Raw genomic sequence first — 15,813 nt, forward strand, 5'->3', positions numbered from 1 at the left:
TATTATTTGCTTGCTGATGATCATTAGCTTGGTTTTGGTGGTGTTTATATCTAATCCATATCCAATCCACTTGTTTCCATTATTTTATTCATTAAGTTTTGCAGCCCTTCTATGGTATTGGAAAACACTATTGTATCGACTGCATACCGCAGGTTGAGATGCCTTCATCAATATCTTCTAGAGCCTCTTCAAAAATGTGCTCCGAGTACAGATTGGATATCAGCGGTGAAATCACCCCTGTTTCATTCCCCTTAAGATTTTGACCTGATCTGTATATTCTCCATCTACTCGGAGCACTGCTGATTATTCCAATACAGGTTAGCTATTATTTTCAGGTCTCTTCCGTCAATCCCTATCCTCTTCAGCATTTTCATCATTTGTTCATGTTGGACTCTATCGAAAGCCTTCTTGTAGTCAATCGTTGTAGTCATCTCTACATTTCTAAAACAACATCTGCACGCTTAATAAAGCCTCCCTCGTACCAACGGCATTCACAAATCCAAACTGATTGAGCGCAATTTGTTCTTCGCATTTTCGGTAAATTCTATTGTGGATGACTTTTAGAAACAGCTTGAGCAGATGGCTCATTAGACTTATGGTCCTATAGTCTTCACAAACTTTTGCTCCTGGTTTTTTGGGCAACGGTACGAACTCAGATTTGAGCCATTCTGCTGGTTGCAGAAGAAGGCATTTGACACGGTCAAATTAAAGAACGTTATACATTTATTGTTGAAAAGTGAGGTAGGTACCTTTAAGAATAATTAAAACGATCGAAAATATCTACCAGAACAACACAATAAAAGTAAAAGTAGATGAAAAACGAACTGACCCAATTGAAGCTGGCAAAGGGATATGACAGGGAGACTCTCTGAGTCCTCTATTGTTTAACATGATCATGGATAAAATAATAAAGAAAGTAAGAACAAAACAAGGATAGCAAATGGGAGAAAAAAAACTTAAAATAATCTGCTATGCAGACGACGCAATACTAATCTGGCACACTGAAGATGATTTACAACATACATACAATGCATCAATTTAATATAACCGCTAGAAAATTGAACATAATATAAGTACCGGGTGTCCACTTATATTTTCCCCCATTTTAGCTGCCTATTACTTCTAAACGGCTCAAGATAGAAATATGCGGTTTTCGCTGAAATGTTTTATTTTAGTAAAAGTTTTGTCTGAATGGATTGAATTTTTTATATCGCTTTCAAATACGAAAACAACAATGGCGGATTTTTGAAAAAACGTTGTTGACTTTTTTTTAATGGAGCACCCAGTATTTTTTTTTGTAAATTGAAAGAAAGGTCATTTACCTATCCAGCGATATAAAGTTTTTCAAAATCGGTTGTCAAATCACTGAGTACTTAATTTTTAAAATGAGAGGTGCAACATGGATATCACATACCTAAATAACATAACTAAGCAAATTGATATTATGTTATGTTATTTCCACATTGCATCTCTCATTTTAAAAATTAATTGCTCAGTCATTTGGCAACCGGTTTTAAAAATTTTTATATCGCTGGATAGGTAAATGACTTTTTTTTTCAAGTTTTTAGGTAAATGACCATTTTTTATATCGCTTTAAAAAAGGCGGATTTTTGAAAAAAAAAACGTAGTTGAATTTTTTATTAAAACACCCAATATATTTTCTTGTAACTTGAAAAACTGGCCATTTACCTATCCAGCGATATAAAATTTTTTAAAATCAGTTGTCAAATGAGTGAGCAATTAATTTTTAAAATGAGAGATGCAATGTGGAAATCACATAACATAATATCAATTTGCTTAGTTATGTTATTTAGGTATGTGATATCCACGTTGCACCTCTTATTTTAAAAATTAATTACTCAGTGATTTGACAACGGATTTTAAAAAACTTTATATCGCTGGATAGGTAAATGACCTTTCTTTCAATTTACAAAAAAATATACTAGGTGTTCCATTAAAAAAAGTCAACGTTTTTTTTCAAAAATCCACCATTTTTGTTTTCGTATTTAAAAGCGATATAAAAAATTCAATCCATTCAGACAAAACTTTTACTAAAATAAAATATTTCAGCGAAAACCGCATATTTCTATCTTGAGCCGTTTAGAAGTTATAGGCAATTAAAATGGGGGAAAATATAAGTGGACACCCGGTATTACTTTCCCCAATAAAGACTAAATGTATGGTTATAACAACAATTCTAATAAGGTGTAAATTAGAGCGGGAGGGTCAGATAATAGAACAAGTCATAGAGCTTAAATATCTAGGCATCACACTATCTAGCTACGGAAAGCTCGAAACAGAAGTGGAAGATCAGGTGAATAAAGCAAACACAGCCGCAGGTTGCCTGAATGAAACAATATGGAGAAATAAAAATAAAAATAAAAATAAAATAAAAACAGTCATCAGACCAATAATGACATACGTGGCAGGAACACGACCTGACACAGAAAAGGCAAAAATAATGTTCAGATGAAAAAAACAGCGAAGAGGAAAACACGTCGAAAAATCGATGGTAAGACATTATCACTATGAGATAGAAGTGCAGATATACGACGCAGACCCAAAGTGGACAACATTAATAACCGGGTGAAAAACAGAATGGTGGAATGGAACGACCACATAAGCCGAATGCCAATAAATAAGTAGTAAGGACGGCGAGAGACTGTTCCTAAATAGGCATACGATCAGTGGGAAGAACACGAAAACGATGGAATGACTTAGAAGAATGAAAATATGGAACTTACTGGAGGCACATTGAAAAACAGACATGTTGAAAAACAGAGTCATGTTTATATAAAAAGAAGAAGAACAACAAGTTTCTTCTAGCAATATTTCCTGCATAATATGTAAAATCTGCACTAGAGTTTCCTAAACACTCGCCTAAAGTTAATAGTATGTTGATGTACTCAACATGTGAGTACATTGTGATTAAATATATCTAATTTTACAAAATAACAAGGTTTCAAAAATCTAATTATTGTTTACAAATCGTCATATAACAATCAATAATAAATGTCAGTTTCTCATGGTAAACCTGGAGAGAATTGAGATATTGGTACCTGTTAGAACTTTATTATTAGGTTATACCAGCATCGGTTATTACTTTATAATTTTCAAATCAAAATTTTTCGGAAACGGTACATAGTATAGAGTTTTACCAAGAGTATCTTTTTGATGCAAAGTTGTATGATGTTTGAGTTCACTTGAGATTTTGATTAAAAATAAACCTTAAAAAAAGTTACGTTGAATAATACTTGGTACGAACCTTTATAACTAGCGCCCTCTATGAGAGTCAGATATAAAAACAAATTCATGGGATATATCAGCTTCCAACACGTACTCGTATACAATGTCATTACAATGTTGCTAGTTCTTCTTTAAGTTTTATCTTCTATCGAAGGTTGGAAATCATCATGGCAATGCGGACCCTGTTGACTGCCCCTCTAAATACCTCTTCACTACTGCATTCGAACTATTCCCGTAAGTTCTTAAGCCAGGATGTTCTTCGTCTTCCCAAATTTTGCTTTCCTCGGATTTTGCCTTGCATACTAAGTTATAATAATGAGTATTTTTGCCCTCTCATCACATGTCCCCAGTACTCAAGTTTTTGTCTTTTGATAGTTAGTATTATTTCCGGTTGATTTCCTATTCTTCTAGCTACTTCCACGTTTGACATTCTTTGAATCCATGATATTCGTATGATTCTTCTGTAACACCAAAATTCAAAGTCGGCCAATTTATTCAAATGGACTTGTTTCAATGTCCACGCTTCAAAGCCATAAACAAGAGTAGAGAACACGTAACACCGAAGCATCCTTAGGCGTAGTTCTAACCTTATATCGTGATAACAAAGAAACTTTTTAAGTTTACTGAATGATGCACGTGCTATTTCAATACGTGTCCTAATTTCTATGGTTTGGTCTTTGGTTCTTTGGTAATGTTGCTAGAGTTTCGACAAAATCGTAAAAAATGTGTAAAATTTTTTTCTCCAACACCCTTTATCTTGAAAACGTTACAAAAATTCTTACTGTTATTTTTCAGTTTTTTACCTATACCAAAGACGATGTTACCTTTTTTGAAACACCCTGTATATGGAGGGGCATAGTTCATTATTTACTTGCACTAAATTATGGAGTTGCATATTATATCGTTTGCTATTGCTAACAGTGGGGAAGTATTCTCATATTCTAATTTGTCAAGTAGTTCAAAGGTAAGTTCAGTTTGGTTTTTCGTTTTTCACTTCTTTTCAGTTTAATCTTCCCCGTCTCATAAATTTAATTTCATCTCTTTAGAGAGAGCATTTGCATCCTTTTGAAGTTGAAAAGTGTTTGTAATCTCGCATTGATTTCCTTGATAATTGGTTTTGACCCTCTTTAAATTCCATGTAGACAAGCTCATCGCTTGAAAAAATTGTTTAAATTCCTTTCAGCCCAGTAAATGAACGTGAATGAAGGCGATACCGTATAATTTTCAGTGTCACCACCAAATTGCATGAAAATATTTATTTTTCAATAAAAAACACGATTTTAGGTGATTTTTCGCTAGTAACTCAAAAAGTATTTTATCGAAAAAAATATTCTTAGCAAAAATATAGCTTATAAAAAAAATTTAAATATAGTGAATTCATGTAGTATATCGACCCATTAAAAGCAAAGTTAAAGCTCATGAAAAATTGTTCTTATTCGTCAAATTCCATATGAAATATTTCAACGTGAATTAACCAAAAATAAAATAATTTTCGGGAAAAACTTTTTTAAAATGTTTAAAAAAGTTTAATTTTTATTTTTTATAAAAGTTTCTAGCAGCAAAACTGTGAGTTACACTCTAAATAAAGGTGGCCCTTTTTTGAAAAAAATATCGTGAATAGCTCCCCTATTTAGCACCCCAAATGCAATTAATCATTATCGACTAAAAGGGAAGTTCCCATGTTGGCTGTATACCATATAGTTAAAAAACTCGTAACATGAAGTAAAAACCACTTCTATGTAATTGGTATATTTATTGAAATTTAAAAAATTACCTTAAGAAATTTGTATGAAGGGTCAACATCACAAATAAAAACTGGAAACAGATTATCGCAAAGCTTCCTGGTTAATAAAGGTCTACGTCAGGGGTGCTGTGTATCACCGACCTTATTTAAAATATATGTTGCAAAAGCATTGAAAGAGTGGAAACGAAAATGCAGAGGCATGGGCGTAGACCTTGGAGAGATTTGCTTATATACATTGCAGTTTGCTGATGACCAGGGGCCCGTTTCACAAAACTACAAGTGTTGTTAGTAACAATTTTTAATATTCAGCACTTGTAATCACAAGTTGTTAATAACTAGCGTTTCACAAAAAAATATTTAACTTGTTCGTTACATGTGTAAATTTGTCAGCAAAAAGTGTACTTCACGCATGTTAGTTACAAGTTTGTAAATAAACATAACCTTAAAATAGTTTTGTTGACAATTTACTAGTTAAACGTCAGTCGTTATTTATAATTCTGTGACAATGTCTAAAAGCGTCTTAAATGGTACTAAAATTATAATTTTAAAAGAGATTAGAGATAAGAAAGCAATTCTTTTCGGTAGTTTTTCCGACAAATTAACAAAAAAAGACAAAATAGAATGTTGGAAAACTGTGCACCAAAAATCCACCAGTTTAGGGCTTGTGCCTCCAAATAAGGATTGGACTTACAGCCGTGATGTATTTTGGCAAAATTTAAAGAAAACAACAATGGTAAGTGTTAGCGTTTAATTTGCCAAAGTGTAAGCGTATCTGACACTTTTTTTCGTATTGCAGAAGAAAGTTGATAACAGGAGGAAAACTGGTTCAGGTAGAGGCACAGATTCTAAATTTACAGAAATGGACAATGTAGTTCTCGACATTTTTGGGCCGGATAATCCAATTCTGTGTAGTCTCGGCATTTCCGAAACTTGGGAGCAAGATCCTGAGAAGGAGCAAGATCCTGAGAACGTTGAACAAGAAATAGAAAATTCAAACCATTTGCAAGATCACGGTGCAACAAACAAAATTAAAAACACTAATGTGTTTATTTCTACTGGGAGCAGCAGTGTACCTACTGCATCTTGTGCAAAAAGGAAAAAGTCGAAAATATCTAATGAAAATGACCCAATTGACGAAGCACTAATCGATTTAAAGAAGAAAAAATTACAACACCAAATTGAAATCCTTGCAAAAGAAAGTTATCTAAAAACATTAGAGATTTTAAAACTAGAACGGGAACTACATGTGACCCCTTCAAAATTCACTGCATCGTTCGATTCTGCTGTAACCTACTACCCCAGGCTGTGGGTAAAAAAACGTGATATAATTCAGGAATTTTTGATACCTATCAGGGGTTGTAAAGGACGATGCCAGGAATAACTTGTACTAAAATGTAACCACAAATTTTGTGCGGTTTTTTATTTATGACGATTTTCATTTGTTAAATTTACATGTTTTAAAGGTTTTTAATTTTGCAGCCTAGGATATTCATTTTAGAGAAAAACGTTTAAACAGAAAATTGTAGTAAATTAAAAAACCTACAATTTGAGCTATGGTAAGTTTAATTTCGTTAATACGTTATTGCAAAAGAGCCTGCGAAAGGTCGAAAATGGCCGTTTTTTGCAATTGCGTTATTTATTGTAAAAATAACTTTTATGTATTTTTAAAGGCTTTACAATAAATATGTTTTAATACTAAACATAAAAAAAATTTGTAGTGCCCGATTTGTGAACTTGTTGCTTAGATATTATAATTTGTTTATCCCAAGAGGTCAAATGTCCAAGGCTATAACTTTTTGAAAAAAAATTGTACAGAGTTAATCCAAGATCCACTCTCCTTCTAAAGACTTATATTTTCATATTCTGATGTAACTAAATGCGTATAGCATTTTTCAACCTATTATTTCGGGTTTGAAAATAAGGGGGCAAATTTCGTTATAAACATTTAGAACTGAAGCCGCCCCTGTACATCCTATGAGTTTCTAACTTGCAGATTATTGTTACTGAAGCCAAAATAAAGGTTCAGAACCAAATAAAAATATTCTACGACCAACTGAAGCTCAGATAATTGTTTTTGTTTTCTTAAATTGTAGTGACTTTATTTATAACAATTAAAAAATTATTTCACAGTCATTGACTAAAGAAAGACTTATGTTATCTTAAAATAAAAATATATTTCAACTGAAAATTACATTTAATTATTAAAAATGATTTTTAAAGTGTAATGGAGATTTATTTTTGGTTACGACTATGATCTATTGTGTCGGTTGCCCTTAGCAACGGCTAGCAACTTATAATACATTGTATCACGGTTTTTGCTTTAAATTTTAAAGCACCGCTTGGATTGACATGAAATTTGGCAAACACATAGATAACATGTTAAAGAATAAAAGTGAGATTGGGCCTCTGTGTGCTTTTGTCCTGGGGGTGAGTTTCACCCCTTATGAGGGGTGAAAAAATATATGTTCAAACTAAGTTCCGAAATGGATAAAACGTCTAATTCTAAGCACTTTTCGTTCTATAGCATTTTTGACCAAGTTAATATCTTTCGAGTTATTTTCGAGTAAATACCTTAATTTTTCAACAACAAAAAAAACACGTTTTTAGGCGGTTTTTGACAAATTACTCAAAAAATAAGTGTTTTATTGAACAAATGTGTTTTAACAAAAATATAGGGAATTAAAAGTTGAAAAAATGATGTATGCATGAAATCTCTAGACCCAGTATAAACAAACTTCTAGCCAATGAAAAATAGGTTCATATCCGTCAAATTTCAAAGTGAATTATTTCAACGTGAAATAATCAAAAAATCATGCACTTTTGGAGAAAAATCATTTTTTGAAGTGTTTAAAAAAATATGTATATCTGTTTTTAAAAAATGTTTATAGCATCAAAAGTAAGCAAGTTACTCTGAAAATAAAGTTGATCTCTTTTTTTTGGTCAAAAAACTCGAAAGTCAACCCCCAATTAGCATCTTAAATCAAATTAATCATTACCGCTTCACAAGTTACTTTGCTCATGTATTATTTATATGATCTGTATAGTATCATCGGTTCAACGGGCTTATTTAAAAAAAATTGGTTTTAAAGTAAATCTATTTTAATTTTTAATTTAAAAAAATGTTTTTTTCTAAATAACTTAAAATTTATTAATGTGACCAAAAATCACAAAGAGTAAAAAAAAATAGTTTTTCCTGTTATGAATATATTGGATTTTTTGCTTTTTTTTGGAAGGCAAAAATTTGTTAAGATATGGATGTTCTAAATTTGCATACACTCGTGATTATTGACTAGTTCATGTGCTTTTAACTACTGTCCCTTCAAAAATAAGCACTTTGAACCGATGAAACTTACAGACATAAACGACACATACACGAGTAAAACAACATTGAAGTAAAATTGATTAATTTCATTTTTGATGCTAATTAGGGGGTGACTTTCCCGAGTTTTTTTACCAAAAAAAAAGAGATCAACTTTATTTTCAGCGTAACTTGCTTACTTTGGTGCTATAAACTTTTTTTAAAACAGATATACATATTTTTTTAAACACTTTAAAAAAGTTGTAATGATTTTTCTCTAAAAAGTGCATGATTTTTCGGTTATTTCACGTTGAAATAATTCACTTTGAAATTTGACTAATATGAACCTCTTTCTCATTAGCTAAAACTTTGTTTCTACTGGGTCTAGAGATTTCACGCGTACACCATTTTTTTCAATTATTAATTTGCTATATTTTTGTTAAAACTCTTTTTTTCAATAAAATACTTACTTTTTGAGTTATTTGTCAAAAACCGCCTAAAAACGTGTCTTTTTTGTTGTTGAAAAATGAAGGTATTTACTCGAAAATAACTCGAAAGGTATTAACTTGGTGAAAAAATGCTATAGAACAAAAGGTGCTTAGAATTAGACGTTTTATCCGTTTCCGAACTTATTTTGAACATATATTTTTCACCCGTTTTAAGGGGTGAAACTCACCCCTAGGACAAAAGCACACAGAGGCCCAATATCATTTTTATTCTTTAACATATTATCTATGTGTTTGCCAAATTTCATGTAAATCCAAGTGGTACTTTAAAATTTAAAGCGAAAAGCGTGATTCAATGTATTATAAGTTGCTAGCCGTTGCTAAGGGCAACCGACACAATAAATCACAGTCGAAACGAAAAATAAATCTCCACTACATTTTAAAAATCATTTTTAATAATTAAATGTAAATTTCGGTCAAAATAATTTTTATTTTAAGATATTATCAGTCTTTCTTTAATCAATGACTGTAAAATAATTTCTTAATTGTTATAAATGAAGTCACTACGATTCAAGAAAACAAAAACAATTATCTGAGCTTCAGTTGGTCGTAGAATATTTTTATTTGGTTGTGGACCTTTATTTTGACTTCAGCAACAATAATCTGCAAGCTGGAAACTCATAGGATGTACAGGGGCGGCTTCAGTTCTAAATGTTTATTATAACGAAATTTGCCCCTTATTTTCAAACCCGAAATAATAGGTTGAAAAATGTTATACGCATTTAGTTACATCAGAATATGAAAATATAAGTCTTTAGTAGGAGAGTGGATCTTGGATTAACTCTGTACAATATTTTTTCAAAAAGTTATAGCCTTGGACATTTGACCTCTTGGGATAAACAAATGATAATATCTAAGCAACAAATTCACAAATCGGGCACTACAAATTTTTTTAATGTTTAGTATTAAAAGATATTTATTGTAAAGCCTTAAAAAATACAGAAAAGTTATTTTTACAATAAATAACGCAATTGCAAAAAACGGCCATTTTGGACCTTTCGCGAGCTGTTTTGCAAAAACGTATTAACGAAATTAAACTTTGAATAGCTCAGATTGTAGGTTTTTTAATTTACTACAATTTTTTATTTAAAACTTTTTCTCTAAAATGAATATCCTAAGCTGCAAAATTAAAAATCTTTAAAAATTGCAAAATTAACAAATGAGAATCGTCATAAATAAAAAACCGCACACAATTTTTGGTTACATTTTAGTATAAGTTATTCCTGGCATCGTTCTTTACAACACCTGATAGGTTTCAAAAATTCCTGAATTATATCCTGAAATCGACCTATTTTTCACCCACAGCTTGGACTATACCTCATAAATGTAGAAGAGTCACCTACCAGTGAAAGCGTGGAATATTCGACCATTGTTTGAGAAGTTATGTTATTGTTACATTTGATTTTTTAATTAGTTATAAGAAAAACGTTTTGTTTATAGGAATTACCTCTTTGATTTTTAATTCATTATCATGCTAAGTATTTGTTAAATGTTTTGGACATTATTTTTTCGTTTAAATAAAAAGTAAATATTGTGTATTATTCTATATTTATTTATTTTATATTCTTTATTGTTTTAAAGTTACACTGGAACTAGTTTCTATTTCTAAAATAATTTATCAACTCCTGTTGTCTTTGTCTTGCATTCAAAGGAGCTGGTTGTCCGGCTATTTCGTTATCGTCTTCCATTTCTTCATTATCCATTTGTCGGTTTATATTCATTCTCTCCCGAGTAATTTTATACAGCGCTGTGCAGCATTTGAAAACATTGGCTGCATATACTGGACTCAAACGAAAGTAGTTAAGACAAGGAAATTTCTCCTTTAATACGCCTAAAGCATTTTCGACTAAACGCCGTGTTTTCTTATGTGCTCTGTTGTAGGTAACCACAGCCTCATCCACATTCACCTCAATTGGGATCATAAGCCAATCTAATAGAGGGTATCCAGAGTCACCTAGAATTATTCTATTTGGAATTGGATGTCAACCAGCTTCCATTCTCTGAAAAAGGGTGCTATTTCTCAGTACTCTCGCGTCATGAACACTTCCCGGCCAATTTACACTAACATAATAGATTTTCAAGTCTGGTCCACAAACAATCATACAATTAATAGAGTGATTTCCATTACGATCAACAAAAGCAGGTTCGTTTTCAGTTGGAGCATCTATTTTAATAAGCGTCCCATCAATACAACCTATAACTTGGGGAAATCCTGCTACTGCAAAGAATTCTGCAGTCGTATTTAAAATATTTGCCGGCCAAGCAACAACTTGATGAAATTTTATTTGGTTAATTGCGTGTACCACTTTTTTTACACATCTACTGACACTTGATTTGCTGACCCCATCAGTATCTGCTATGACGTGATATTGTCCTCCACTGCCTAGCCAGTGTAATGCTATACACAATTGCATTTTTGTTGCCAGTGCATAAGAGCGATTCGTTGGATGCGCTAAGACAGGTGCAATGTCTATACGAAGTTGTTCCATTTGTATAGAAGGCATCCGAAAACGTTCATTAAACTCGTAAATTGATGGAAAATCACTATTAATTCTTGGTCTGAATATTCTCCTCCTTCTTCTTTGAACAAATACCTCATTTTCATTTTCTGACGAAGAGCTGCTACTAGACAACACTTTTCCTACACTTATTACACTTGTCAAACCAACTACCTACCTTCAAAGTTAGGTAGAAAATATTTAGTTCACTACAACTGTCAACTACAAACTTGTAAATTATTCTTGTGTTGAACAAGTAAATTGTTAGTAGCTTACAAGTAATTTACTTGTAAAATTCACTAGTGGTTACAAGTGAATACTTGTGCATTCGTGAAACAGTAATAACGAGATATTTTGCCAAACTTGTAAGAATTTCATTGTAACTGACAAACGTGTAGTTTTGTGAAACGGGCCCCAGGTTGTTATAGCAAACGATAAAGATGATTTAGAGTACATGGCAAGGAAATTACAAGAAGAATATAGAAAGTGTGGACTAGAAATTAATACAGAAAAAACCAAATACCTGCCAATAGGTACCGAACTATCGAACATCACATTAGAAAATAATGAAATCATCATGCCCTGCGACCATTACACATATCTAGGAATCGTTTTTGACACAACGGGGAAAGATGATGAAGAAATAAAGAGAAGAATAACACAATCCAGAAAAACAATAGGTTGTCTAAACAGCGTACTGTGGAATCATGAAATAGGAAAAAGAAGAAAACACAATATCTACGAATCTCTTATTAAAAGCAGTCTATTGTACGGAGCAGAAACTTGGCGGATAACCGAAAACAACAGAAGAAAACTGGAGGCAGTAGAAATGGACGCTTTTAGAAGATCAGTAGGAGTGTCACGCAGAGAGAGAATACGTAATGATGAGATAAGACAGCGAATGGGGGTTGACGGCTCTCTAACAACAGACATAGAAAGAAAACAGCTGATATGGTACGGACACGTCCAGAGGATGGATAACTCAAGACTCCCTAAAATAATTATGCAATGGGTACCACCAAACCGCAGAAAGAGAGGAAGACCCAAGAAATCTTGGAGAGAGGGAGTAACGAAGGCGATGAGCGCAAGAGATCTTAGAGAGGGCCAATGGGATGATATAGTGTCATGGAAATTAGGCATCGGACAACGTCGCAAGACGTTTTAAAACCGATTTATATATATATATATATATATATATATATATATATATATATATATATATATATATATATATATATATATATATATATATATATATATATATATATATATATATATATATATATATATATATATATATATATATATATATATATAACAAAGGAGCACTCGTAAGTGTAGGGTTTTATCGGTCAAGTGGGTGAAAAAAGAGACAAAGAATTCAGCTACTTCATCTATTTATTGAAGACGTTTCGTCTACTGCTCAGTAGACATCATCAGTTCATCTACAAAAAGAGTGTTATAAGAAACAACATCCAAAAGAGAGGTAAAAAAGCACTAGCGTTACCTTAAAAAGACATGTAGCAAAAGATAAGATGTACATAGTAAAAAAAAACCTTATCCATGAACCAATGTAATGTATAAGTATGTAACATTTAAGTGTATAGTTAATATTTAAAAACTTTAGTACAGCCAAAGACAAGACCATGTGGTAACAGTCACATATAAAAAACAAGTGGAAAAAAGCTGGCTTGCTTTTTTTCAAAGTCAAGAATGAACCAAGAAAAAACCAGATTCACACTTCCAAAAATTTAGTAGTGTTTAAGCATACTTCATTTTAACCTTAGGCAACATCATTAAATGAATATAGTGCTAATATGCAACTTCGAAAATTTAAAGTTGAATAGTTACCAGCAGGTCATCCTAGCCCAACGGACACACAAAAGAAAATGGAGTTTGAATTATCAGGTGTAAACTGACATCTCGCCAAGAGGCAGGCAACCTTTAAAAAATTTTATAACAAAGAGTGACTGACAACTGCAGCGCAGCGCGGTAAAATTTAAATTGATGTATTTAAAACAGTTATAAAAGTGTTTAAAAAGTGAAAGTAATATCAAGAAGTAATCAAGGGATGTACCTTATACCTCGTAGACAAGAATCACAGTTTATTTTAAACAAGTGAGGGCACTTCACACAATTATATGGAAAAGTGCCTACGTTAGTACTGGTCATCCAGTTACTAACGAATATATAAGATAGTACAATAGTATAACTCCCATATATCGCAGCTCAAAATGCAAGAAAAAATATGCAATAATTTAAGAAAATTTATAAATCAGTTTAGCAAATTGTAATTTATAATTAATATCAATAATGCAAAATTTTATCCTATGGAAAATTTTAAATTGTTCAATCTATTAAGTAACTGTTATTATAAAAAAAAAAAGTGGGAAAAGCTTGAAAAAACCACCAAAAACTTTTTTACAATAAAATAATTTAAGTGTAATAACATCTACTGATTCCGCAAGATCAATATTAAAAGAAGTGGGAAAAGCCTGAAAACCACAAAAACTTTTTTACAATATAATAATTTGAGTGTAATAATACCAACTAATTCTGCAAAATCAATGCATGGTATATTTGACTCAAGTTACTGATGTCAGTTCTCTTGTTAAGTACATTAGAGGTTTTTAATATGAAACACATCTCTAAGAACTGTCTTTTCGACAGGTTGCGTTCATTGCAAAGGATCTTGGCTTCATCAAAGTCCACCTTATGTTTTGTATCTATTGCATGTTGGGCTAAGGCACAAGTTGGTTTTTTCAAATTGATATCACTACGGTGTGAAATTAAACGTGATTTTAAAGCTCGCTTTGTCTGCCCTACATAACATGCGTCACATTCAGCACAAGGTATGTGGTAGACCACATTAACCTGTTCCAAAGGGGACAAGGGTGTTTTAGTCTTAGAGAACAAATTTCTGACTGATCTTGCGTTCTTAATTGCAATCTTAACAGGAATATTATTATTTTTATATAGTTTAATAAGTTTATCAGTAACCTGAGGAAAATAAGGAAGTGAAGAAAACTGGGAAACAGGAGTCCCAAGATTAGTAGTAGGCAGAATTGTGATGTTAACAGTATTATTCGATATTGATCTAAGTTGGTCACCATTGGGTATGTCGTTCAGAGAAGAACCGTAACTTTGGGAAAAAAGAAATTTATTGATAAGGGATGAAGGGTAGGAATTATCTACCAATATACTTCTGAGTAACAGAAGGGATTCCCTTCGATTAACCGGATGTGTCAACCTATGTAGCCTGCAGCTTAAAGCTTTAATAAGATTTATTTTATATTTAAAAGGATGACAAGAATGGTAGTTGAGAAACCTATTAGAGGCCATTGGTTTCCTATACCAGCTTGTACAGAGTGTGTTATCTCCACTTCTAGTGACACGCATGTCCAAGAAGGGGATACTCTGGTTGTTGGGGTCCTCGAGTTCACATGTGAACTGCAAGTGAGGATCAAACCCATTGAAGATGGACAAGGTGGCCTGAGTCTTGTCTGGTGGTAAGGCTAGTAATAGGTCGTCCACATAACGTTTAACAAAAGGAACTTGAAAATCTAAATAACCCAGCCGGTCAGAAACTAAATCATCCAAAACATAATTCACTAGGATGGGTGAAATCGAGGAACCCATTGGTGTCCCAAAAATTTGTAAATAAAATTTGTCGTTGAAGACCAAAAAATTAGTGTCAAACACTAATTGGAGCAATTCTGCAAACACTTCCCAGGAAACTGGAGAATTAGGTTGGATAATATTCCAATGATTTCTTAGTGAAGTAAGGACACTAGCCAAGGGAAGGTTAGTAAAAAATGAAACTACATCAAAACTCACCAAAATATAACCATGTGGTAGCTTCAAGTCATTAATAAATTCACTAAATTGAAAAGAGTCAACAATGTTGTAATCATTATTGTAATTATAAGATTTTGACAAGATATCAGTCAAAAATTTAGCAATATGTATATTAGGTGAATTAATTGAGGAAACAATAGGTCTCATGCTCAATGTGGGCTTGTGAATTTTGGGCAGACAATAAAATCTTGGAGCATAACCATCATAATTATGTAATGACTTAGCTAAAGTTTGATCTATGATCTTAATATTTTTTAAGTGAGTAATGAATTTATTAATTTTGTTAGAAAATTTTGAACAGGGGTTTGAAGTAAGAGGTTGGTAGTACCTAACGTCATCTAACAATGATTGACTGAGGCTGATGTATTGATCTTTATCCATAAGAACAGTGGCATTGCCTTTGTCACTGGTGAGAACGAGAAGATTAGGGTGGGTTTTTAAAAACGATACCGTTTCCCTATAAATCTTATCAATTTCAGAAATGGATTGCCTAGGGCGGTTGGTATAATTCAACAGAATGTTGTTAGAAGATGACCTTAGGGAAAGAAGATCAGCATTGTCTGCATGAGACAATATATTTTCCACATCTGCAAGGGTCCTACTGATTGAATAATCTTTGAAGGTAGGTTCCAGACCAAATTTAGGGCCCAAAGATAATAACTT

At 32.3% G+C, this 15,813-nt stretch overlaps 1 protein-coding gene across 5 annotated transcripts in view; it reads left to right on the forward strand.

The window, feature by feature from the left end:
• The window catches only part of LOC126890384 (methyltransferase-like protein 22), an 844,950-nt gene that overhangs the window by 543,972 nt on the left and 285,165 nt on the right, over positions 1-15,813 (forward strand). For 2 of the 5 annotated variants that reach the window (XM_050659268.1, XM_050659273.1), the window contains exon 1: positions 4,071-4,210. The exons of the other annotated variants lie outside the window; for them this stretch is intronic. In XM_050659268.1, the coding sequence (XP_050515225.1) occupies positions 4,092-4,210 (119 nt within the window). In that variant the 5' untranslated portion in view covers positions 4,071-4,091. Of the gene's footprint in view, positions 1-4,070; positions 4,211-15,813 lie in introns of those variants that run through there. 5 annotated transcript variants of the gene reach the window in all.

The sequence above is a fragment of the Diabrotica virgifera genome, chromosome 8, assembly GCF_917563875.1.
Source record: "Diabrotica virgifera virgifera chromosome 8, PGI_DIABVI_V3a".
Taxonomy (NCBI): domain Eukaryota; kingdom Metazoa; phylum Arthropoda; class Insecta; order Coleoptera; family Chrysomelidae; genus Diabrotica; species Diabrotica virgifera.